A 27,076-nucleotide genomic window follows, 5' to 3' on the forward strand; every position below is an offset into this window, starting at 1 on the left:
GTTTTTTTTTAAAGAGAAATATCAGTCAAAATGATAAATTCTTACATGCTTAGGACACTTTGCTGATTCTCAATACTTTCCCAAATGCATATCAACATTGAAACATGATTCAATCATTTGTCTACTCATTCATTTATTCCACAATTAATTATCGAGCAACTAACTACTACATTTGGGACACTGTTCTGGACTCTAAGGGAGGTGGGGTATCCACTGGAGACACTTGGGTGATACAAATACTAGAAAACTTGATCACTTTCTTTTATAATAAATGTAAGTATAAGTTAATGAAGTGCAAGTGTAAGAAAACAGAGGGGAGAGAAAAAAAGAGGGATAAAGGCAGTAAGTGTGGTCAGTCAAGACATAAACCAGGTGACTTCTTTACCTGCCATGCTTGATGGCCATGGTCTACTATGTATAGTTGTCTTATTCTGGGCACTCTATAATTTAGGTTACATAGTTTATACTATTGGGTCACACACTCAATAGTATAGATGTTACACACACTCCAGTTTTTCTTAGGCTAAAATATATGTAAGGAGAAAGGTGTTTCTAGGCCCAGCCTCTCGATGCATGTCAACTCTCCACTCTTTGCCACCTTCAGGGAACACCTGTTGAGATCAATTTTTAAGAGGTTATTGTTATACAGAATGAATAGTTCAAGAGAGCCAAACTAATCAGTATTCAGTCTTTGAGTTTTCCCATTTAAAGATTCATTCCTGCCACGTTATTTACTTTTTTCTCATATTGGGTTTCTCTTCCTGCTGGGTTTTTGATATGACCCCAAGAAAGAAACTGCGCGAATCAACTCTAAATATCACTTGGAAACCCTCTACTCGCTGTTCCCCTCTGCCCTGACCCCAAGTACCCATAATCTATAAACTGCCTGATAATTTCAAATACTCTGCTTACGTTTCAGGCAACATTGGCCCGGAGCTCTCATATACTGATATCAGTGTGTTCATCTCTTCTGATGGGGGCAACACGTGGAGACAGGTAACTGGGAGAGTCAGAGACAGGGAAGAGGGATTTAGGGAAATTTCTGACAACATCTCACCCTCCTATAGATTCTCAGGCTCGTTATGACTTTGTGGTTGCAAAGAAATGGAAGCAGCTGTTCAGTTTGGTCAATTGGGTTGGGAAATGAGATGGCCGGTGGGGTCAAATGAAAAAACCACTGGTCAGGGAATAAGAGGAACTGGAATTTTTCCAATTACTTTATTCTTTTCTTCAGCAATATGTATGAAACAGTCACTGAATGTGAAGTACTGTGCTGGTTGCTAGGGAGAAAACTGATAAAATGGTTTCTGTCATCAATGTGCCATGGGATCTTTGCAAACAGGTCTCTTCATCTTTCTGGATCTATTTCTTTATCTACAAGATGAAGAAGTGAAATACTAAACCAGCAAAGTTTTGGAAGTCTGTGGTTAAATATTGTGTAGGTCCTGCCATAAGTAAGTAGGAAACAGCCGCATAGATACATGACTACATGAAAGAATAATTCAGTTGTACAAACATTTGGAGCAGCGCTGTCCAATAAAAGTTTCAGCAATGATGGAAATGTTCTGTATCTGTTCTGTCCCATGTGGTTACTGAATACTTGAAATGTGGCTAGTTGTAATGGAGGAACTGAATTTTAAACTGTATTTGTTTAAATCAATCTAAATTTGAATAGTCTCATGTGGCTACTCTATCGGACAACACAGATTTATGCAATGCCAACTAGGTATCAAGTGCAGAACTGAGAAAGCAGTTGAACACTTCAGATTTCTTTCCTCAGGGAGATCAAAATTAAGTGGTGGAAATGGGCTCATAAATAACTAAAGCTTAGAGTGATTGTATTATTTTAATAGCATTATTAACATGTAGAGAAAAGAAAGTTGTTCTACTTGGGAAAACTGGGAAACACTTCACAAGAAGGGTTTATATTTTATTAAGTTTTAAAAGTAAGGTTTCCAACCTGGGGAAGAAACAGGAAGAGCACAGAATATCATGACGATGAAGGTGAAGTCACTATCTGAAATCTAGTTAGATAAGATTATCATCGCTTTCATCAACATCATCAGCACCACCCCCATTACCACAACTGTCACCACTACCACTATCAAAGAAATTTACCAAGGACTTACTGGATACAACCAAGTACTTCAAGACATAAAACAAAAAAACAAGTTCAGGTGCCTACTCATGAGGCCATAATCAGATGGATGAAGAGCAAACATGGAAATGAAAACATACCTTCAGAATATAAAATAATCTATTTTAAGGGCCCAGTGAGGATGGAAGCTGGGATGCAAACTCTTCTGGTATAGAAACACCAAACAGACAAGCCATTGTCCCTCAAACTCAAAGAAGAGCTTCCCCTGCCAAGTGGTGACTGCAACATTTCATCCTTGTGGTTTCGCTTCTTTGGTTTTCTTTCCTCTTCCCAAAGAGCCAAGGGCTCCAGTTTCCACTCCAGTGCTGGCCAGGGCAAGAGATGATAGTGGCCAGAATGACGGTATTGAAAGGGAAGTGTAAGCATAACAATTTCTCTCCCTCCTCCAACGCCAAGAATCCCCACTGTGTGGCTTATGATAGAGCCCATCTATGCAAGCTGGAGATAAAATGCTAGCATTGCAAGTTCACAGTCTTTGTTTATATCCAAAACAGAAACAAACGCCTCTTACGTCTCTTGTGCATTAACAGTCACCATTAGTATGGACATCCTTTATTCATTTAAAGTCAAATATGGGAAAGAAAACCAACTGAGGTATAGCCTGAGGATCCACTTGCTTTTTCTCTGTAGTGTTTCGGAGGCATGTGTGCGAAAGACCTCATTCCTCCTACTATTACCTCCCTTTCAAATCTGCCTCTTCCTTCTTACACCTTCTGATACTTCTCACTTAATCCACCATCCCAGCCTCTCCATCCAGGCTGCAAGAAACACCATTAATGGTAGAAAGCTAGAGGGATTCTTCCATTTCACCTTTCTCTAAAAGATTTAAAGCAGGGAATTGGTTCTCTGCTGGTGCAATTTTTTTTTTTCCTGTTTCAGGTTGGAGATTTGGAAGTCATATGTACTAGAAACACTGCTATATATGGGATTAGATTAGCAGTTCCCTTAGCTAAGAGCCTTGCATTATAGTAGATGCTAAGCAAATGCCTGTTGATGGAGGTATGGATCACTGAGTGAGTGATTGGATGGGCAAATAGGTGATAGGCAAGTGGATAAATTAAAGAATGAATTACTTTAGGTCCCTGGGAGTACTATGTGTCAATGAGCATTTAGTGTAAAGATCCCCAAGCACCAAACTTCATTCATCTCGCAGGGAAACCTAAGAGGTGGTGCCAGAGTCTAAGAACTCAGATATCATGTATACCATAATTTCTAAAAGAAAGTCTTTTATCTTCCTAGATAATTATAAACAACACTATAAGACCCAGACCATGTATAAATTAGCCAGCATCTAAATAGTTGAGGAAAAAGAGAAAGCTGAGTAGTAACCTACTAAAATAAAGACGGGGAATCTTTTTAGTCACATTTTCCTTTGGGTTATCCAGGTGAGCATGCGTCTTGCTGCCTCCCCTTCTTACAGCACACTGGTTACAGCACGAGGGGGAAGAGCTGTGGGAAAGCCATTTATTTAGCTCAGGGAGAGCTATTTGTTCTCTGCAAACCCGTTTCCTGATCTAGTAAATGTGGGTGATAGTATTTGCCAAATTGCCTGATAGGGATGTTGGAAGAAGAAACAGTCTGAGTGAAAGACTGTAAACTGGGAAGCGCTGTGTAAGGTATTGCTATGATTGTTGTTGTTCTTGTTGTTCCAGATCTTTGATGAAGAGTACAATGTCTGGTTTTTAGACTGGGGTGGCGCCCTGGTGGCCATGAAGCACACACCTCTGCCAGTCAGGCATTTGTGGTAAGGACAGCTCCCTACTCTATTAATGAGCAACTTTATAGGGGAAGCATTGAGACAAGTTATTCTGCATGGTTTTGTTCCCATTTATCCACTTCATTTGTTTGTTTGTTTATTTGAGCTTCTCCAAAATAATTTTTTAATCCACTTTCTCATCCATTTATTCATCCACCCATCCATTTAATATACATTGCATCATCTAACTCTTAGAAAGTAGTAGTAGGCCAGATAATTTAGGTGGGGAAATATGATGTATGGAGAGAGATGATAGGAATAGTGCTCAGATAATAGGAAGAAAAAAAAAAGAGCAAGAATGACCTCTGAGTTCAAATGGGCAAGGTTAAGAATTGAAAATATGGGAGATGCAAATTGCTTCAAGGAAAAGGTTAATGCATATACTAAGTTCAGATTTAGATAATTTGAGTTTGAGATGCCTATAAATATTCAAGCAGAGATGATCATTAGTTGTCAGATATAATCATCTGAAAGTCAGGAGAGAGGTCTGGGCTGACACTCTGGATTTAGATTTGTTTAGTTGTTAGGTGATAGTTAAAGCCATGGCAGTGGGCTCAGTGCCTCAGGAGATGGGGTATAACAAGGAACAGCCAGGGACTCCTAAGGATCCCTGGTGAACACTAACATGCAAGCAGAAGAAGACATTATGGAACAGACTAAGAAGTAGCCAAAAGAATAAAAACCCAGGAGAAAAGTTTTTGTGCAAGGTGAAAAAAGAGGTGATCAATTGCACCAATTCTATAATCAGATAAGTTAGTTAGAGTGAAAACAATCTAGGACTGATCAATATGTCATTGGTGATCTTTGTCAGAGTAGATTCAAAAGAAAGGTTGGGTTAAAAGGTAGATTGCAGTAGACTTATGAATAAATGACTCAATGAATGATAAGCAATGGAGTAGCATAGACTGTAGATAACTCTTAAAGAAAGTAGATTATAGAAAGTATATTATATATAAACACTTCAGTGAGGACAAAGAGCTGAGTGAGAATATATATATATATATTTTTTTTTTGAGGATATATTATTAAGATGATGATTTTAATGATGATGATGTTGCTGTTGTTGTTTGTTTCTGTTTTGGGCATGGGTTGGGTAAGTCTCATGTGTGTGGATGTCCTGATGGAAAAGAATTTCAGGTTCAGCTTAGTGAGTGTTTGAGAGGATCTGATGGTAGAGAATATGCTACTTAGGGTACAGTTGGGATTGAATTATCCATGAACTGGAAGGTGGACCCTGGATTAAATAACAGACCCATGATTTGTGGAGTAAGGATTTTTAGAATTTTACTGGGAAGCAAGCAACAGATCATAATCAGGAAAAGGCAGGATCCCTAGGTGCCAAATCCAGGCTTTAGCCACCTTCACAAGGGCTTAAGGTTTCTCTCAGTCTGGCCATTTATTAAGTTAAACCATATGAAATTGGCATTTTTGTAAGTCAAAAATGGTGAAATACTGTCAGTTCCTTAGAGCTCAACCAAGCAGAAAGTAAAATGGTAACACCTACCACTATATCTTCTTAGAGAGAGATGGTGAGAATAAATTTTATACAACTACATGAAGCCGTTTGTAAGAAAAGTGCTCTATCAACTCAAGAATGAGCTTGTACAAGCTTTCAGTATAATTGTTTATCATCCTATCACTACTGAGCATTTACTTTTGGGGTTGTACCAGATGAGTGGAATTAGGTGGTGTTAATGATAGTCAGCATTTACTGAGGGATTATTACATTCCCGATACTGTTCTAAACCTTTACTTGAGTTATCTTCTGGCAACAACCTTATGGGCACAGATACTCTTTTTATCACATACTTATAGTGCCACTGGAATGCAGACATATTATATACCTTGCACAAGGCTACAAAGTTAGTACCTGGCAGCTCCAAGATGAGTCTCTGTAATGGATGCTCTTTTGTTTTAATTATTAATTTCTTGGGTACTTTAATGAGTACACAGAGGCTTATCACTTGTCCCTGTCTTCTGGGAGGTCATAGTCATGGAGTTTAGATAGTCCACATATTACTTCCAAAAGGATCACTTGTCTGGGGATTGAGGGAAAATATCTATGTTAGGAAAAATTATTTAATATTCCTTCAGGGATATGTAAGTAGGATCAAATCACACCTTTCAAAGTCATCAATACTAAGTCTGAATTTTCTTTTTTCTTGATGTATCTCTTCTGTTGGTGAAAAAATAATAAAGCTCAGTAAAAATAAACTGCATTCCCATTTAATTACTTCTTATAATAATAATGATAATAATACCCTCCATTTGTTCACCTACTCCAACTTACACAGTATTCAAAAAAGTTTTTCAAACTCAGCTTTTGAGAGAGCATTTTATCCATATAAAGGTTATCGACACTGTCATTTGTCATAAATGCTATACATGTTTCCTTGAGCTTGGACACCACCCATGATTTCTTTTCACTTGCTTATCTGTAAATGCCCTTCTAAAATCATGCTCGCAATGCCTAAATGCCAGCTGTTGAGTGCGGTAGAAAACAACCACAAATAACTTATTCAGGAATTTTCATTTGAACTTCTGTTTCAAAGGCTAAAGAAATGTTTTGTAAGGGCTTGACCATATCATTATCATCGATGTTTCCTTAAGAAATTGTTGACTGATTTTCTTTCCTGCATATGAATTGCAAGCTTGTGAAACTCACCCATAGTTTCTTCATTACCAGTAGTTTCTAATTAACTCATAACCTTTAAGATAAACACACGGCTCATTTTAAGTGGAAGAAATGTTCAGTAATCACATCATTGTTATTTTCTATTGTATGTCTCAGACTGACATTATTTTGTGTACAGATGTATATACAGCTGCATAGGAAAAAGACACCAGGCTACCTACTCTCACACGAGAATATTGTGGCTCTCAAATTTAAATAATAGCTACATTACCTTTCAGAGAAAATAGGAGTCATAATTGAAATGTGGGAGAAACTTCAGCTAGGCTAATAAGGCTTGCTGTTTCCTATAAATTGAAATGATAGGGAGTGAGATATGTATGAATACATAAAAGCATACAAATGAACTCATCTATTTGTGACCATGTACATTTGGATGCATAGAGATTAGCACCTAAGTGCTATTTCAAGGTAGCCTTCCAGCCAGGATTACCTTTGTACCTTAGAAGCATTAGAGTGAAGTGCACAATGGAGCCCCACAGAATCAGTGTTTTAATGAAAACTTTGGCAAGTGGACTGGGATGCTTAGCCCCAACAAGCTGTCAGGGTCTCCTTTCAGTGGGGTGTTCTTAGAAACTGAAAGCAAGACGTCCCCTGGCCTTTTTTGTTCCTCTGTTCTTACATAAATGGTTGTGAGCACTAGCTTTTTGTTCAGCAAAACATTCATACAAAAACAATGCTTCTGATGAACACATGTCTCTGAGAAGTGAAAAGCATGTGCTATTCTGAAGACCCTACAGGTGGCTAAAATGCCACTACCTCATGCATTATGATAAAATAGAAGAGTGCATCTCACCAAAGGGAGGAACATTGATTTTCAATGACCGTTATAACTATGTCTGTGCTAGAGACTTCTGGGAAGGGCTCTGGTTGTTCCTGGAAGATTCTGTTTCATTTAAGTGGATCTTATCTCAATATCATAAAGTTATAGACAAATGAGGCAAGGAGGGATCTTAGAAGATACCTCTGTGATACCCAGGGGTTCAGTCCACTTCTCCAGAATGCCACAGTGCTGACTAACTTGCAAATACCCAAGACAGAGAGTTCCCATCTTGTATAAAGTCTTTAGTTTGCTAGAAAAATTGTTTTTGTGTTGAGCAACAATGACCTTACTGATAATTTTTGTCCATCAGCTTCTGTTCTGCTGGACAGATTTATGTCAAAAGTTCACTTTAGAATTGGACGTGATTTTTAGACTTGGGAAAGGACCACTGTTGGAAAGGACTTCAAGAAGGTTCTTTGTCTAGCCTTTTTAAGTTCTAGAAGATGAACAGATATTCAACCAAAGCATATTCTATGCATTTTTCATTTATTCCTTACATATTCATTGAACATATACTATTTATACACCATTAGTAGAGGGGTTGGGATATACCAATGAACAAAAGAAATATTTGGGAGCTTATATTCTTATATACAAATATTTGACTCTGTTCTTTAGAAGAATTATGGCAATGGAAATCTTATCTCCCTTATTGTATCCGTATTTTTAACTGATATTTTCATGCATTTAGCTATATTTTCTCAGATTTTATTCTGCATTACCTCTTTGTAGCAGACAACAAATATGGTTGTTTTTGTTTGCTTGTTTAACTCTTTGAAAGCTCCCTTACTAAAAAAATATTGTAAGGCATTGATAATTAATTCAGTTCTATTATTCTCTTTCCTATGCTGTCTTCAAGTTATATAAACTGTTTTGAGAATAACCTGTTTTTTACCTTTAATCAAATTTATTGCCAGTTTTCTACAATGATCAAAACTAAATATAGTATTTGGGGTCTAGTAGTAGGATAATTTCTTTTATTATACATGTTATCTATCTTTAAATACATGCTAGACTCAGTGACTTGATTACTTCTCATAATAGTGACGTTTCTTGGAAATGTTTACCTTGAGATTGACAGTAACCCTGGGTTTTATTTGTTTGTTTTTTTGTTTGGTTTTTTATTTGTTTGAGCTTATCACTGGTTACTGTTTTCCTTTTTCCAACTATGGGTCTTAAAAAAGAAAAGGTATTAGGCTTGAATTTGGTCTTATAAGTGACTTCTAAAAATCTGTGTTCCCAGCTTTGATCACTCCCCAGAAATCCAGATTCATCCACCCAAATGTCTCCTCGACAGCTACAATATGGAAGTTCAAAAAGCATCTAAACCTTGATATGGACCAAAGAGTAACAAATAAACAAAAAGCTTTGTTTCTGCTTTTCTTTCCATTTCCCTATTTCAATTGTTAGCCCTCCCACCTCAAATTCATGTTGCCCATGATTTCTTTCTTTTGCTGGAGCAATCTGTATACATTCTATCACCAAATCCTGTTTACCTCACCTCTAAAAATATCTTAAGTCTTTCCATATCTTTTTATCTCCTCTGTTATAACCTTTGTTCAAACCTCTTCTCTTGGTTTCTGACAATTCCTAAACCTCCCCTCAATTTATCTTATTGGATCCACTTTGGGCCCTGACAATCCACTCACCAAAGAAATAAAAGTTATATTTTAAAGTTTAAGTCAAATCATATCTTTCCCATTTCAACTGGAAAGAAGTCCTTTCTAGTCTGGCCCAGCCCTGTTGGTTTATTTTGTTTTCTTTTTACTTCATTTCCTTATGCTAATTTCCTTTCCCACTAATCTACAACCGCTGATCATTTTTCTGTTCTTCCCATACAGCAACTTCATTTCACATTAGATCTTCCCTCTGGAATGGCTCTTACCTTGATCTTTGCACAGCTAGTTCCTTATTATCATTCAGATCTCAGTTTAAATATCAGCTCCTCAGAGAGGACTTTCTTACATTTCCTATACAAAGTATGTATTCACTCACTCTTCATCACATCACTCTATTTTAATTGTCTTCATGACACATTTTTCTAACTCATATTTTTGTATCTATTTATCTTCAGGTTGTCTGTCTCCTCAAACTAGAATGTAAGTTCTATTGAAGCTAGGGCCTTCCCTTTCTTGTTCACTGCTGTATCTCTGAAACAGAGCTGCCACATAGTAAGCATCAATAAATGTTTGATAAATTAATTTTATTTTATTTGGATTTTGTAGTCTTATCTGGCCACTATTTGGAGGCCAATTATTACTTTACTCCTGCCTCCCTGAGTATTGGCAATTCTACCAATTTCAATTTCACCTGGTGACCTAATAAGGAATCCCTAATTCCTTTGTCTTAGCCATTAATGAGCTATTGAACTGAGGAGGGGACGGTGGATCTCATGGGGATACCATTCAATATAGTTACTTCAGAACATTTAAAAGCTCCTAGTCATCAAAAAGAATCACTTTCATGAATGTCAAGTCATCCAGACCCACATTTCTGATACTCAAGAGATAAAGTTTTTTAATGTATTTTGGAGTTTCTTTTGTTTATTTATTTTTGTTTTTAATAATTAGTCATGTGTTGGGAATTCGTGATCTCAAAGACGCCTGAATGGCACAATCCTGTACTTCCAGTGGTACACGGACCATAAAGGGGAGTCACAGGATTCATTCCTCACTCTGGCTCCGGAGACCTCTCCCTTTGCTTGTGCTTAGTTTATGTCATCTTTGCACTTTGATTATTGTGTGTACTAGCTTTCCGACCTGGATTTTGGCATTTCTCATTTTTCCTGCTCTTCCTAGTCTTCCTCTAACTCATGCTTCTGCTCCTTCCATATTAATTCAGTTTACACAGCTGGGCTTTTTATCTTCCACTATTTCTCCCTTTGTCTCTGGCTTACATTTTCTTTGGGACTTCCATTTTTGAGCTAGAAGGCTATGATAGCCCCTCTGTCTCTACTCTGTGGTGACTTATCTTCATGAATAATGTGAAGATAACCATTCTTTGGCCTTCTATTCTTTTTTTTTTTTATCCTCACCCAAGGTCTTTTTATTATTATTATTTTTTTTTTTTTTTGAGAGAGAGAGAGATAGAGAAACATCAATTTGAAAGCAAAACATTGATTGGTTGCCTTCTCATACGCTCCCTGACCTAGGATTGAACCCACAAATGGGGTACGTGCCCTGACCAAGAATCAAACCCGTGACATTTCCTTCTACGTGACAGCAGTCCAACCAGCTGAGCCACACTGGCCAGGGCTCTTCTATTACTGTCAGTGTTATGAAGGCTCTTCCTTCCCTGGGGTGCTGGTGACACCAACGGCAATTGTTCTGCTTGTGTTAATAAGTGACCTTCATTGATAATGAAATTGTGAAAATGAGATGAGGACAGGGGCCTTCAAGTCACTTTGGCTTTTTTCTATCAAGACAATAATCAACTTTTTCAGAATCACCAAAACAAATACAAAATTAAACCAGTAATATTTTTTAACTTCCTGGACTTAGCACACAGCATGAACTAGTTAGTGGCCATGGCACGCTCTGAAACAACTCGGATTAATTTAGGAACCAAGATGGTGCATGGCAAAAAAAAGTCAAGTCCATTCCAAATCATGCTTTTGTTTTCACTTTTGTAATGAGAACCTCATTTCCAAGAAAAGCAGCTTAGGTCAGTCCAACTTTCTCTGAGTCAGCTTAGAGGATTATTTAACCTCTGGAATATTAAAACAAACAAACAAACAAACAAACACACACTAAAATGACCAAGTCCTTAAAAGTCAAGACCGTATTGTTAACGGTCATCATCATACTTTACATTAGGTGTTCAAACACTTATTCATCTTCCATAACTGAAACTTTGCACCCTTTGACTAACGTCTCCTTTCTTTCTTCCTTCTCCCCATATTCCCCAGAAACCAGCTTGATTGTGCTATCTTTTCACTGTATATATATATATGTATATATGTATATTATATATATATAATCAAATTATATGTTTTAAATATAAATTTTTTATATGTTAAAGACATCTCAATAAAGTTATTTTTTCAAGTCAAAACATGCACTGATAATTTAGGAACCTACAACATTTTTATGACTAACTATCTTCTTCTTTATGCCTGGATATAGACCTCGGTACACCATAAGTGCAAAAATTGTCTGAGATACCAGCTGTTCCAGTGGTAAAGAGATTGACTTTCTAATTCTTTTTAATCAATATATTAGGGAAGAGAGGATAAGACAGTGAGAAAGAGAAAGAGAAAGAGGCTGAGAGAGTCAAAGAAGTAATTAAACAGAGAACAGGCTGAGTAGGTTGACTATAGGAGGGAAGAGACTCCCACATCCAGTTAATAGATAACAGTATAACTCATGCTTGAAAAAAAAATTATTGGATGAATTAGAGGAATGCTCTTCATCATTCTTTATGTGTTTTATTCATTTGCTCACTTAACATTTACATAGGACCATGTACCAATTGTCCCTGCTAAGTACTAGGGAAGCAAAAATGAATGTGATGGTCTTTAACCTCAAAGAGTTTACAGTTCATTGGGAAAGTCAAACATATTTTTTGGTAATATCTTTGCAGTATCAGGAAAGATGCACTCTAATTTAGATATGTAGGGAAAGTCAGACATATTTTTTGGTAATATCTTTGCAGTATCAGGAAAGATGCACTCTAATTTAGATATGTAGGTGGTGGTAAGGGGTCATTCAGTGAATATGACATACATGACACTCCTGAACTCCCAAGATTATAGTGTTGAATTGAGGATGCAAGATAAGTTAAGAAGCCATCACTCTTCACTCTGATAGAAGTAGGCTTGGGTTTTACAGGAAATAGAGTTTCTGCAATTGAAATCAGAGAATTCTGCATTGTGAAGTCAGAGAAGAATTAAAAATTAACCTGGCCAAGAAGAATCTCTGAGAATGAAGCAAATAAAGTTGCCTTGTGGAAGGGGTGTTAGGAAAAGCTTTTCAGAGGAGACGGTCTTTGGGCTATGTCCTCTTGTTAAATCATGGGCAGGCAAGTACTTGATAATACCAGGAAAGGGAAGGAAGCAAGCACTCTGAATCACTCAAGTCCTTAGCAGCATTCCTTAAAAAGTTTCTGAAGTTGTATCCACAAAGGGCCAGACTCCTCTTACTACTAGAAGAAAGATGGCATAGTGCTTCCCAGAACATCTCCAACACTCAATATTCATCCCTAAAATCCCCTTAAAGTGGCATTGGGGAGGGAAAGTCATCCTAACATCCATTCTGAACTAATAGAAAGTTGCTTTTGTAAAGGTATGATCTAAAGACACACACTTCCCCTCCCACAGGATACTCTCGGCACTACTCAATTTATCTGTGTCAAAATCTCCAAGGGCTGAATTGATTGTGCAGTAAATTGAACCTCCAGATCCACTCTGAGTACTTGAAATATGGCACTCCATCCACTAAGCCCTGCTGCTTGGGTTGTTTTTTCAATTCTAATATGTTGAAATATTTCTGCAGCCCTGGTGTTGTTTCTGCCTGGGCTAAGAAATGCAGTTTTGATCAAATCTCATAATAATATGGGGAGATGTTGAAGATTAATGCCTACTGATAATCCAAACCACCAGAGACCAAGACAAAGAGGAGGATTCAATAACCTGAAAATGGTTGCAGAAAAGCGTGGCTTTATTTTCAGCTGTCTCTCTCATGTGCTTGTTTCCAACGCAGGGTGAGTTTTGACGAGGGCCACTCCTGGGACAAGTTTGCTTTCACTTCTGTTCCTCTCTTTGTTGACGGGGCTCTGGTGGAGGCTGGCGTGGAGAACCAGATCATGACGTGAGTACTTCTTTTACTTTGGTCAAAAGGAGCCCAGAGACCGGGGGTCTACTTTCAACCACTGAGGCCATTTTCCCCAGGGAATCCTATACCAAAGCATTGCAATCTCTGGGCCAGTGTTCTCTCATCTGGAAAATGGAAATATTTATGCTTGTGCCAAGGATCCAGCTGACTACTGACCACAGTAGATGAGCTGGGCTACTCATTGAAACGTTGATTTCTAATGGAATTTAAACTAGTTTTGTAACAAATTTCCATTCATTCCAAACCTAAGCAAACAGAAAGCTTATGTCTTTACAGGTGTTTAACTCTTTCTGAAACATTCCAATAAGAGACTAGGGACAGGGACAGAGGAAGCAAAGCAGCCGACATACTGACAACAGGGAGTATTTTAATAGAAACCTCTGCAGGGTATCACACGCACACACTCACACTTACAGTTATTCTTGTTCCACTTTAAATTAACTTGCTGTGAAAACTTTTCTAAACTCCTTTACAATGCAAATAGATAGTGAGATATAAACCTTTTTTTTGAAAAATGTGATTCTCCTGGTTTTTTTATTTTATTTTAAGATTATATTTATTTATTTTTAGAGAAAGGGGAAGGGAGAGAGAAAGAGAGGGAAAGAAACATCAATGTGTGGTTGCCTCTCACACACCCCCAACTGGGGACCTGGCCCACAACCCAGGCGTGAGCCCTGACTGGGAATCAAACTGGCGACCCTTTCGCTCGCAGGCTGATGCTTGCCAGCAAGGCGAGATCTTAAAGCTGTAAAAAGCCATGCATTACTTTCTGAATATCTGAATATTCTAAAAGTGTATCAAATGTTAATCCCAGAAAGTTGATCACCAGTGTGTTTGTGTGCACATGTGTATGTAGGGGGTATGTGGGGAGACAGTTAGGGTGATCCTACCCTAGCCTGTACTACCCTCACTCCCCCAACTTCTGTAATAACAAGTAGGCTTTATTATTAAGCTGTCAAATCACTTTATTAAGAGTTAACAATATTGTATGCAACTTTATCTGTACAATTCATAAACAGTACTTAAGATATAGTATATCATTAATGCTTAGAGTCTGAAGCTTCATTGTTTGATGGATATACAACAATATGTAGCATTAGTTCTAGATGTTCCATAGCAGTAACATATCTTTTTTCCTAACTACAAATGGTTCAGTAAATATATATATATATATATATATATATATATATATGACTATATACACAAGTGTGTGTATATGTACACACATACATAATATATATTATTATATATGTGTATATATTATGTATTATATATATATACATGCATGCATACTTCCACACGCACACAGAGACAACAGAGAGAAGAGGGAAATCCCAAGGATCTAGGGTCCTAGAAAGACCTTTGTAAAGTTACACTGTAAAAAAAATTAATGCTACCTAGTATAGGCCAGATATGCTTCTAGATGAACAAATAGGAAAGAAACTCTGTCCTCTTGGAGTTTGCATGTGTGATATAAATGTGATATAAAAATGGCATGTTACCCAGAACACTCAGCAGAGAGATTAGAAGTTGTTCTTATGGATTCCAGGATGTGAATGTAAGTGACTGGAACACCATCATCTTTTTTCAGGAGGATCTCTGACCATGAGCTGATGCTTCCAAATTATTTCCCATCCTTCACTCAATCACTAGAAATAAAAGAAAATGTCCATTTTTTTAGAACTTTCTCTGATGTGGACGTCAAAGAGCTTAAATATTGAGTTCTAAATTCTGTAAGGCAAGGTACACACATTCAAGAAGATTGTGCGATCTGCTTCAATTTTTCAAGGCCGATGTGGCTGCTCAGCACATTCAGATCAGCCAGTGAAGATACGCATGGTCCTAAAGTCAGGCATTCCCTGTTTCCTGCCTTCCTTTTATTCTGGTTTCCCCTCACCTCATAATGTGATTTTTCCTGCATTCCTTTCTATGAAGCGTATCTGAACTCATTGCATGCTCCTCTTGGGCATCACTTTGAACAATATGACATGTACTCTAATTTCTACATGACCTGGCATTCCCTAGCAAATTTAAAGCTACAGTTTAAATTCTGTGTTCATCTAATGACTAATGTTAATAATTTTTTTTTCTTAGCTTCAGATGGAGTTTAGCTGGTCACATGGATGTGAGGGAAATTGACCTTAAGGCCAAACCATTTACTGAAAAGACTAGATAGCACTCCCATTTCCCTTTCCTCCTACTAAGACTCCTCAAGAGCATGGCAGAGTTTCTGCTCCCACTTCTACCTTGCTTATCACAATACCTTAAATGCTAGTAAGTCAAAAAGGAGCAAGAGTAGTGCATAATTTTCTTATATGAGTTTTGGTACAGGGAAGTATTTGTACTTTTATAAAACTAAGATGAGTTTGGCAGCAGTCATCCACCCAAGTATACATAATTCAAGCTACCTGTTTTTAGCTTTTTATTAAATTCAAATTTTCTCTGGTATGAAAATGATGCAAGTTTTGCAGGGCTCTTCAGACAGCCAGAGAATGAGCTCTTAAAGAATTTCCAAGAGACAGTTTTTCTTTTTGTCCTAGGTTTGAAAAGGACTTTAAAACCAAGTGGCCCATTAGGTAGAGCTGACCAGTGCTTTTCCCTTATGGAAAAGGGAACTATGAGGACACGGGGTTCATTTGGGGACAAAATAATTAACCTTGCAATTTTACCAAAAACTTATTAATGGCAGAGGCTGTTTGAATTCTGTATCCTCCCTTTCCTCATTGTTAATCCTCACGCAGCTAAAGTCAAAGAGAAAAAAGGGCTAACATGCTCACACTAAGGTTTACTGCCTTATCTTGATAACTTCATTTGGAGGATTTAAACATTTAATAGTTTGTGATGGTCAATTTTGTGTGTCAAGTTGACTGGGACATGAATTGCCTAAATATTTGGTCAAACATTATTCTGGGTGTTTCTGTGAAGGTGTTTTTGGATAAAGATTAACATTTAAATCAGTAGACTGAGTAAAGCAGATTGTCCTCCCTAATGTGTGTGGGTGGGCCTCATCCAATCAGTTGAAGGTCTTAGCAGAACAAAAAGACTTCCTTCTGCCTGGCTGTCTTTGAACTGGAACATGGTTTTTCCTTGCCTTCAGGCACCAGCTGAAACATTCACTCTTCCTGGGTCTCAAGCCTACCAGTCTACAGACTGGAACTCCACCATTGGCTCTCCTGGGTGTTTAGTTTGGATCTAAAGGTTTTGGAACTTGTACACACACACACTCTATTCTATTTTCTCTGGAGAACCCTAATGCACACTTTATTTATTCAAAAACAATTTAATAAGCTTCTAATATGTTTTAGACCCTCTTGAGGGATATGAAAGAGATAAATACAATTCCTTCTACCTGTACAGAGCTCTCAGGCCAACATATTGTGGGAAGTGGGAATACTCTCATCATCAAGGAATCCTATTTATATAACCAGGGTATGAGTAGAGGCAAGTGAAGACTTCACAAGTACAAAAGGTGACAGTAGAATTGGTCTGGAAGATTCAACAACAGTTCAACAGTAGAAAACTGATTAAAAGTAATAGCATATAAGCTTGAAGAAAGGACACATTTTTAAGGTTTGTTGAGTACTGTAGCCTCAGTGCCTGAAAGACTGTTTGACCTATAGGATGTCATTACTTATTTTTTGAGTGAGTAGGTTATTTCAAGGCAAAGGACAGCATACAAACAAAGGAAAAGAACCAAGAAACAGCATGACTGAGTGTTTAGGGTTGAGATTGTGAAGGGCTTAGGTTATGTCTAAGATATTGACCTGCACCCAGACTGATGTTCTCGAAGTTGAAAATAGGATAATGCCACCCCTCTTCCAAAAACCCTTGGGGGTCTTTCCACTACACTCAGGATAAAATTCAAACTCATTCAATGGCAACAAATATCTGCACTGGTCACATGTCTACAACTCATTTCTGGACTCCACTCTCAGATCCACTGGTGCCTTATTGCCCCAGGGTCTTTGTCTGTGTTTCTGCCTGGCATGTGCTTACCCTTTCCACGTGAACAACCAAATTGCTAAATATCTTTAAAGTCATTTTAAGTATCAGCTTTTCTAGCATACCTCCTTTAACCCACCAGATGAAGATGGGTCCCCATGCTATATGCTATTCTAGCCCTATGTATTTTTCCCTTGACAACATTTTAGACAACGAATATTACTAAAGCTGGCATCATTTGTTTAGTATCATCCCCGTCCACCTTCACCAACCCTTAATACAGACATATGTGTATGCATGGACACACGCATGCACATAACTTTAATTTCCCATGAGTAAGGATCTTTGTGTATCTTATTCTTTGAGTGCCATATGTTTATCAGTTTTGTGCTAGCACTGAGGATTTAACAGTATATATGTATTGAATGAATAAGTGAATGAATAAGTGAATGAATTAAATAGGCCATGTATGAACCCTAATAACCTTAACAGTGTTTTGATTGTCATGACTTCTCGGGCCCATGACTGTAGCATTTTAGGGCCTTGATTATAGATTCTACAGATTCTGACATGCTTTGATCAGAATCCAGTAGTTACAGAGGCTGGGCAGCAATCAGAGCAGTCTGTGTCTGTGCACAGAGATGTGTATATGGCATGATAAAGCAGGAGCTGGAATGCCCAGTGGGCACAAAGGGCAGCTAGAGAATGAGGACCCTCCTGGGAATGATTTCTGATTTCCTGCAGCATCTACTTCTCCCGAAGGCCACAGCTGATGAGTATGAAATCTTCAAATGCTAGCTCTGCAGGGTCATCTGTGTGGGAGAAACAGTTCCGAGCTTGCAGGCATGAGGTTTGCTTACTTTTACTGCTCCTTTTTCTGCTTTCTTTTCAAATGTTATTATTTCAACATCTTCCTGGTAACCTTGACAGGAACCGTCTAGTCTAGCCTAATTCACAGTGAAACATGACCATTCTTATTACTGAAGGCGGAGGAAAAGGCTGGCTGATTGACAAGCCGGAGAGCCTATTCCCATCTTAGGCAGTGGCTCTCCAGTTGATGAGATGCCTGTGGCTGCCAGAACCCTGGGCTTCCTTGGTCCACTATTCCTTGAAAGGGTTGCCCCCAGATTAGCACTTGAAGGAGAGCTCTGTTTTGCTTGGCACAGATGTGGAATCAGATGAAAAAACACAGTTTTCCAGCATGCTCAAAGCTACATTTGAATTTCTTTCGTGATATGAAGTTTTTGACCAAATTGGCTGTGATTTAGCTGATCTTTTACAGAGGCCAGGGAGAATATAGCAGCCTCCCAGGAAAAAAAAAAAAAAAATTCCCCAAAGGGAGAGGCACAGCTTTCCTGGAAGAAAGCAGACACTTCTTCCCAGGAGTGAGCAGCAGCCAACTCGTGTCTGCTGAACACTTGCCTTAGTGTTGGGTATTGTTATCTTCTTGAGCACTTTCTTAAACCTGATTTCACAGAAATCTCTCAACAACCCTGCCAAGTAGGTCAGACCCTCAGCCTTGGGCAGATGAGGACACCAAGGCTCAGAGGAGTTAAATGTTCAGCTCACATGCTCTGTAACAGGCAAAATGGAAACAAGGGATGTGAATTTCAAACCTCAGCCTCAGACTTGAAATTGGAGGAAAAGTACTTAGAATCCTCCAAGGTTTCTTCAGTCAAGGACTACAGTGCATGGGGAGACGGCAGGCTGTTAGTTCCTCACTAAGTGCGGATGAGTGTCCACCGTAACAGCAAGCCCATACAAATCAGTGTCTGGAAAAGTGTCACAAACATGTGAAAGAACTAGAGGACAGTGAAATAGTAAGGGATGGGCCGGAGTAGAGTTGCTATTGGATATTTTAGAGTGGACTGAAGACAGAGTAGCTACAGAGACTTCATGGCTCCGTAGGGACGAAGCGGAGAGGGGCATTCCAGGTGGGGGAACAATGTGAGCAAATGGGGAGCTATAGCGCCCTGCCTGTTCTGCAGAGGGATGCTTTCAGCAAACTGTCTAAGGCCAGTTGTAGACCCCTGCATAAATCCAGTTCTAACTGGTTTATTTCTCTGATCCATTGTCCCACCAGCAGAACTAATAGCCAAACTGAAGGGAACAAGAGGACATTTTGCATAGGAAATCATGCAAACCCCAAAGCTGCATAGGTTTAAAGGAAGGAAGAAAAAAACAGCGAAGACTTTCTCTCCACTTAAGAAACAGTGACCACGTGCTTAGCTGGGAACATGCTCTTAAACACAGCCTTAGCATAACATGGAGCCCCAGCCCTAAGCTCAAACGCATTGCTTAGCCTCCAGGAACTGCAACTGATAAAGTCATTGGAAATGAACCAGTGCAGCTTCCATTGATCTGTTTTTCAATTCTTTGTTGGTTGCTGGAATAGCCTGACTCGACTTTGCCCAGAGTAAGTGACTCAAGTAATCAGCAAATCCAGTGGAACTCCCAAGTCATTGCCTCTCAGGCTGGCTGCTGGATTCACATCCTTCAGGTTGTCATCCACTCGGAGCCCCGTTATCCTTTGTGCTAAAGAACACAAAAGCCCAGTGTGTGCCTGCATAGGGGTTTAGGGATGCCACTGGGATGTACGGGAGGCTGGCAGTAACCTGGAGGGAAAAAAAAAAAAAAGAGGCTTATTTTGACCGATGGATTGCTCTGCGGGGACTGGCTTAGAGCGTAGGTCTTGAAGGTCGATGTTCCAGGGGACGGTACTCTGTGTGCCTCTCAACCATGCACGTGACCTTCCATGCTTTACTTACCCTCCCTCTGAGTTCAGGTTTCCTCACCTGGCTGTGAGAATTAAGTTTAGTAACCTCCATTGAGGGACATTAGAGATATTTGTAGTCACCATAGTCTAACTGCTTAAGAAATTGGCCATGTGCAGAGAAGAACTTTGGACAAAGAGCAGTGATCAGCAAGCATTTTCTCGCCACGGTGTTTGTTGCCCCTGCTTGGCTCTTGTGATGTTGTGTGAAAGCTGCTAGAGACCATATGTAATGAATGGGCATCAAGTTATGGACACTGAAATTTGAATTTCACAGTTTCCACGTGTCATAAAATACTGTTCTTCATTTGCTTCCCCCCCCACCGCCATACACCCCTCATTTAAACTGTGAAAACTGTTGTTAGCTTTTAGGACATCCAAAACAGGGAACAGCCAGGTTTGCCCACTGGGCTGTAATTTGCAGATCCCGAACAAGAGTGTACATGGAGCTTAATCCATTGTGGATGTGTTACAAATATCACTGAAATTTTTGACAGTTTTTATACAAACTTCCCCTACCCAGTAACTGCTTCTCTAGTAACACTGTCTTATGAAGTACCAGAAAGCAAATCATTTGAAATGGCTTAAAAGTGTTCTCATTTCTGATCCGGAACCCATAGACAAGCCTCACCTCTTTCAGGATGCCCTCCATAATCCCTCCCTCTCTTCCTCATTTTCTTTCATTGAATTCCTATTTTAAGCTTTAGGGTTTCGCTCACAGGTATTTATATTTTGGTTTGCACTTCTTTGGAATGGAGCCAAATTTTGTAAAGTTAGAAGCATCTGGCAACATCGAGCCCAAATGCCCATAGTCCGACAGTTTGCTAGAAGTTCACGGTAGCAGCACCCTGCCGTCTGGGCATGTGGGTTCTTGCCCCATCTCTCACTTGAAGTACATGCATCTGCTCCCATTGCTTCAGTTCACTCTTTGTGAATTTCAGGTGCCCTCCTGTCTCCTGTAAGATTTTGAATTTGTGATTCTTAATGTAAATTCTGCACCCACACTTTCATAGCTATATTATATTTCTCACAGTCCTTTTTTGAAAGTTTTAAAAATACAATTAAGTGCAAAGAATAGTGTCACAAACACCTGTGTATCAACTAGCTGGAATTAATAAATATTAACATATTGTCACTTTGGGTTTAGATTTTAAAAAGAGATATGCTGGCCATCCCAGGTAGAGTTGGTCTTCTCGGGACTGCCCATTTTCAGATCTTTTATTCTTATACCCTACACAGATCAATGGCTACTGTAGATTTGATATATCTTCTTCTAGTACATGTGTTGATACATTTAGTACATATTTAATTATTCATAAAAATATAGATAATATTGCTTTAAGTGTTTTAAAAATGTCGATGTATCTACATGCTATTGTTCCCCAACATGTGTCTGTCACTTAATATTCTCCATCTTGGTGTATATCCGTCTGGTCCAGACACTTTCAGTGCTACATGGAATTCTATCATGATATGAACATGCACAATTTATTTCTCTATTCTCCCATTGATGCACATTTTGTTGTTTCTGGCTTTGCATTACTATAAGCAAAACTGTCTTCTCTTTGCACAAGAACCTCCAGGCATATAAGTTCTTTGAGTGACATACCTACAAGTGGAATTGCTGGGTCATGATGAATTGGCATTGTTGCCTTTATTTTGGAGTTTCCTAATTATGTTACGTATCAGTCATCTTTGCAGTTAGAATGCGAGGTCTTTTTTAGTCTGTAAGATTCATGAAGTGCAACTGTCTTATTCATCATCCCTCACAGCACTGAATGTGGAGGCTTGTGCGTAACAAGTGCCCAGCAGACATATGGTGAATGAATAATGCCATTGCACTGGGCTGCGGACTATTTAAGAGAAAGACATGAGTTTTATGCTTTTTCCTGATATATTTAGCTCTTCAAGATTTGACATAAAGTAGGAGACTGAGAAAGTTAATGACGTAGGAAAACCAGGTGTCCCTCCCGTGGCTCCTCTCTTACTGCTTTTTTAATTAATTTCCACCTCTCTTAAATGCCATCTCAAACACCCATTTTCACCCTCTTATTTCTGTCTCTTAGGCTGTCCTTCATCACCCAATTCCCAACTCACTTTTCACAGGTTCACAGACCATAGCTTCTAACCCATGGTTATGGGCTTTGAGGTTTTAAACCCATTCACGGAGCTTATTAAGTTTTAAGAATCAAAGTTGTTTAGACATAAAATGATTTCTTTAATTTTTAAAAGCCAACGTTCTTTCTTTTGCCTCTTCAGTGCCAATGCCTTTCAGTTTCTGAATCTTCTCCCCTCCTTCTTCCCCTCCCAGTATTTACTTTCAAGCCTTTCATTTCCTGCCTTTTTACACCATCTGGCCAATCACTGTATTGTGTAACTTAACACGGGCTCCGCTTGCAGGATTCCTTGCTGTTGATGCCCTGCCTGTTTCCATTAAGGTCTTGTGCATGTCTCACTTTTGCTCAGTGCGATGCTCCTGCAGCTGCTGACCTCCTTTCCCGCTAATCCAATCTACACCCTAATGGGAAAACAGTCAGGTGGCGTGGACGCACCCCAGTAGCCAGGGATGTGGCCTGAATTTCTGGAGACCTACAATTGCCAGCCACTGATGGCTGACCTTCCCAGATCACAACTTTTTCTGTTTTGATTTAAAATCGGTCCTCAGCAGCTTCCTCCATGGAAGCAGAAAAGAGGGCTTATGGAAGCAGGAGGTAAGAGGAGGCGTGGGAAGCCTAGACCTTTCAGAGAGAACTAGACTTTTATAGGAATATTTTTAAAAGAACTCAGGGGTCCATATGTATCAAGTTCCTCCTATTAAGAACATTTATTATATCTTTATTCAACAACAGGAGCTGAGTGTTCACTACAAGGAAGGTACTATCCTGAGTGTTCTAGGAGCTGGGCTAGGACGTAAACAAGATCTCTGCTGATGGGACGTTTATATTATAAAGCCTCTTCTACACCTTACAGAGGGAAAATCGGTGTTGTAGGAGGTTTATTTTAGTTCTAGTGTTCATGAAATCTATTCCGCAATCTAATTCTGAGTTTTTAATGGTAGTGGCTGTAGAGAGAGAGGACTGGGGGGTGGGGGAAGAAGGAGGAGGAGAGAGGAGAGGGGAGAAGTAAAACAAAAAAGAACAAAGAAAAGAGAGGGAGAGAGAGAAGATAAACCTCAGAGTTTCCCTAAGTTCCGAAGATTCTAACCCTGGTTGCGGCTTCACATTATTGCTTATCTCCTTGTCTGAGAAAGAACAGTACTTTCAATGAATGGAAGGGAATATCACAGAATCTTAAAGGTAGCTACCTACATGGGGCTGTGTATGTTCAATTTTCTCAACTATTGATTTTTATAATTTTCAAAAATTGTATAATGAAAATACATTCTTTTTATAATTAGTAAAGGGAAATAATTTATCAAAATGTACACATGAAAAATAGTATATCCCAGATAATAAAATAGAGGGGATGCATTTAAGTGGGTGACTGTGTGGGTCACACTTACTCTACCTTTGAGGTTGTGACCTAAACGAAAGGAAAGGAAAGGAGAGTCTTCACTACCCATCATCCCTTGCAGTGCTACCTAATGCTCTGAGCAAATTAATACTAAATCAAAGCAAATAAACAGGCTACTAGAACTCAATCAAAGTCAAGAATGGGAAATAGGCAAGTCTCACCCATAGAATAAAAATCCAGAAAATTGCTAGATATTGGCTTCTGATGAAGCAGTGCTCTAAATAATTTCTTCAAGGTCATCTGGGTTAATTTATGCTGCATTTATAAATTATTGTGTATTTTAAAAATTAATGAAAGATTTAATTATAGCCAGGTTGCCTGTGACCTTTTGTGGAATGACTTCATCATAAATATGCAGAAATTTGAGAACTGTTTTCCAGGTTTCTAACAATTTGCTCTCAAATTAATGACATTAATGACATCTAGCCCATGAAAGGGCTGGGTCAAAGGATTGAGTTGGGATTTGCTGTTTCCTAGCAAGGGCTAATAATGAGTCCTGCACAGAGGTGGCTGAAAAGATGGTGTGTGACTCACCAGAATCCATAGCAGATTTAACTGTTTACTTAGAGAAATGAGAAATAAATCCAGTGTGTCAATGAAGGAGGTTGCGTATAGCCAGCCTGGGTCATTGCAAAGCGCTGGATTTAGGGCACATTTATCTATATGTCAATGTGGAGACAACACCTGGACCAATGGGAGAATTTTTCTTCTGCTCTGACACACACAGGGGTTCTCCCCCATTTATGAACTGAAGGTCTCTGCTTGCCTTTCAGCCTGCTGGCCACCAGTGAAGCCCAATTTAGACTCCTTCACTATAGTGTATATGGGTACAATGAGGACATCTAAGCTGTCCCTGGAGAGAAGCAGGATCATTTTTTCAGGGACCAGGATACATTATTGTCTGTGTCATTCTGATAACTCAATTCAATCCAATAGACTGAGGAAGAAAGACTCTTCAGAGGAATGACACATCCAAGAAAATTCTCTCTCTCACAAAAACTGGTATCTCGCCTCTGTAGTTCCAGAAAGACAGGCTAGAGTTTGGAAAACCCAGAGCACCCTTCAGATATAGGAGCCTGGGAGAAAAGCCCACAAATTGTTGGAAATGGGTTTTGGTTGAAGCTTTCCTCGGTTAACTGTTGCTCCAGATGTGATCATTTCTCTACTCCTCATTTCTCCAGCAATTGTTCATGACACTACTGTCATTTATGGTGTACCATGATTCAGCCTGCAGGCTGCAAACCTTTCCCACGTGGGAGGAGGAGTTGGATTTCAAGAGAGTCGGGTTCTTGCTCTTTGTGTTCTTGAGCAGGCCACTGCCATACCCAAGCCTTGGTTTCCCCAGGCAGCAGGTTTAGGCCAAAGGTTAATAATCCATAAGGACCCTTTCAGCACCAAGACTTCATAATTCTATTATTCTTTTCATGTCCCAGGGACTCCCAATTAGTGACTAAGTCAATAATATTGTCATAGTTCAGGTTCAAGTATGTAATTTCCCATAAATTAGATCCTATAGACTAAGACAAAGAAGCCCATAAATTGAGCTTTCTAGATAAGTCTCTACAGACTTCTCTTTTCTTCTTTCCTCCAACTGTGTTTTTAGTTTTATATATATCATGATGTTTCTGACTTTTGTGCCTTTTGAGCTAGAGCTAAGAAGTCCCTGCAGAGTACCAAAGTACCAAAATGCACAGTCAAATGATTGCTAATGAGTCATACCCTTAAAAAGGGATATGTGTCCTGCTAAAAGCACAATGTTGAATACTGTGTTATAACATTAGCAGCAATTGCCTAAGTTAGACTCCTGGCTGCAGCACCTACTTGCTGTGTAACTTTATTAGATGAATTATTTAACTTCTTTGAAATTCAGTTTCCTCATCCATTAAATGGGAATGATAACTGAAATGAGATAATCTATGCAAAGTAGTTAGCATACTATAAGTGTTCAATAAATTCTTACTAATATTGGTATTTCTAATTATTATTGTTATTTGATTGAATTTTACTAGAGAATTTACTGTTTTAAAGGTCTTATAGTAGATAGAGCTCATGGAACTATAAAAACGTAAGTCATTCTATCTGCCAACAGAAGACATAAATTATTATAGGTAACTATAATACTATTATATAAAAATAATAATCTTAAATTATTCATTATTTAATTTATACTACATCTTATAGCTATACAACACATTGAAACTTGAGCATTCTATTAGGTATTATTTTCATCTAGCACGTGATGAAACTGCAGTCTAATTAGTATATGTGAAGAACTTTCCATAGATCTAGGATTGGGGATCAAATGTCTCTTGTCTGATGCCAACACCTTTGTTCTTGGCCACCTCATTCCATTGGCTTTCAGAAAATCAATATATGACAAGCACTTATGACATATAAGGTACAGCATATGTAAGTTGCAAACTTCTAAGAGCTTAAAGTCTCACAAGGAGGGTAAGACACATGTACATATTCTATGAATTTTGATACTGTATGGAAGTGGTAAGGTAATACCCAATTACAGAAAAAATGCTCCCAAAATTCAGAGGAAAGTGGTATTTTTTCCTTCTTCAGAAGAAAAAAATTGAGGAGGGAGAAAAATAATGGAGGGCATAATAGAGAAGTTAGCATTTAAGTTGAAGGTAAAAAGAATAAATCAAGAGTATAGAACAATCTCAAAATCTATAGTGTTGTGGTTATACAACACAGTAACCTACAAAAAATACAAGGAGAAATGGAAGATTTGCAATATCTTAGAAAAATAGTCTAATAACCTTCATATAAAAACTAATAGACCAAGCAGTCAAAAAGTTAATATGTATGTAGATATGAATAATACTATCAGCACGCTTTATTTAAAAGATCTCCTCTCAAGAAATAGAGAACACATAGTTTTTAAGCAAGCATTCAGTGTATATGTATATATATATATATATTTTTTAATTGATTTTCTGCTGGGCCATATGCAAACTTTGGAGTAATTTCAAAGAGCTGATATCACTGAGATCATGTTTTCTCTGGGTAGTGTAATTAGATCAAAAATTTTAAATAAAGTGATGATAAGGAACATAAAGAGAAAACATCATAGTTTTGTTTCTTAAAGAAGAAATCAAAATCATCACAATGAAATATTTAGACTTGGAAAGATTTTCCTTCCATCTACTCCCTCTCTTGTATGTGCCACAAATTACTGCTTATATTTGACTTGAAATTTACAGAATGGGTAGGTACTGAACAAGGTAAGATGTGGGGAGAGGCCTCCAAAAAAGAGGAAAAGCAGACACTAGGTAATCATGCCTCTTTTAGTGAAACATTTGGAATTCTTTTTGAGTACTAGTAACAATGGGCATGGCAAGAGATGATACTACAAAAGTAGGTGGGTGCCAGTGAAGGAGACTCTTGAATAAAAATTAAAGTTCTTAGCATGATATTCATGACTAGGTTTTGTGAGAATTAGTTCAAGGATAAGAGTAGGTACCTTGGGAGTTTTCTACATGAAAGTTGAAGGTGCAGAAATGAATAGGATTGCCAAGGTCAAGTGTAGGGTCATAGAAGAAGGCTTAAGTTAGGACAGTCAGAGATGGGAAGAAG

At 38.5% G+C, this 27,076-nt stretch overlaps 1 protein-coding gene across 1 annotated transcript in view; it reads left to right on the top strand.

The window, feature by feature from the left end:
* Positions 1 to 27,076, top strand: part of SORCS3 (sortilin related VPS10 domain containing receptor 3) — a 550,161-nt gene that overhangs the window by 460,795 nt on the left and 62,290 nt on the right. The window contains exons 12-14 of the mRNA XM_090279550.1: positions 920 to 996; positions 3,811 to 3,902; positions 13,129 to 13,236. Coding sequence (XP_090135676.1) covers positions 920 to 996; positions 3,811 to 3,902; positions 13,129 to 13,236 — 277 coding nt within the window. The remainder of the gene's footprint in view (positions 1 to 919; positions 997 to 3,810; positions 3,903 to 13,128; positions 13,237 to 27,076) is intronic.

This window comes from Furipterus horrens, unplaced genomic scaffold (assembly GCF_987537825.1).
Source record: "Furipterus horrens unplaced genomic scaffold, mFurHor1.1.pri manual_scaffold_5, whole genome shotgun sequence".
Classification (NCBI taxonomy): domain Eukaryota; kingdom Metazoa; phylum Chordata; class Mammalia; order Chiroptera; family Furipteridae; genus Furipterus; species Furipterus horrens.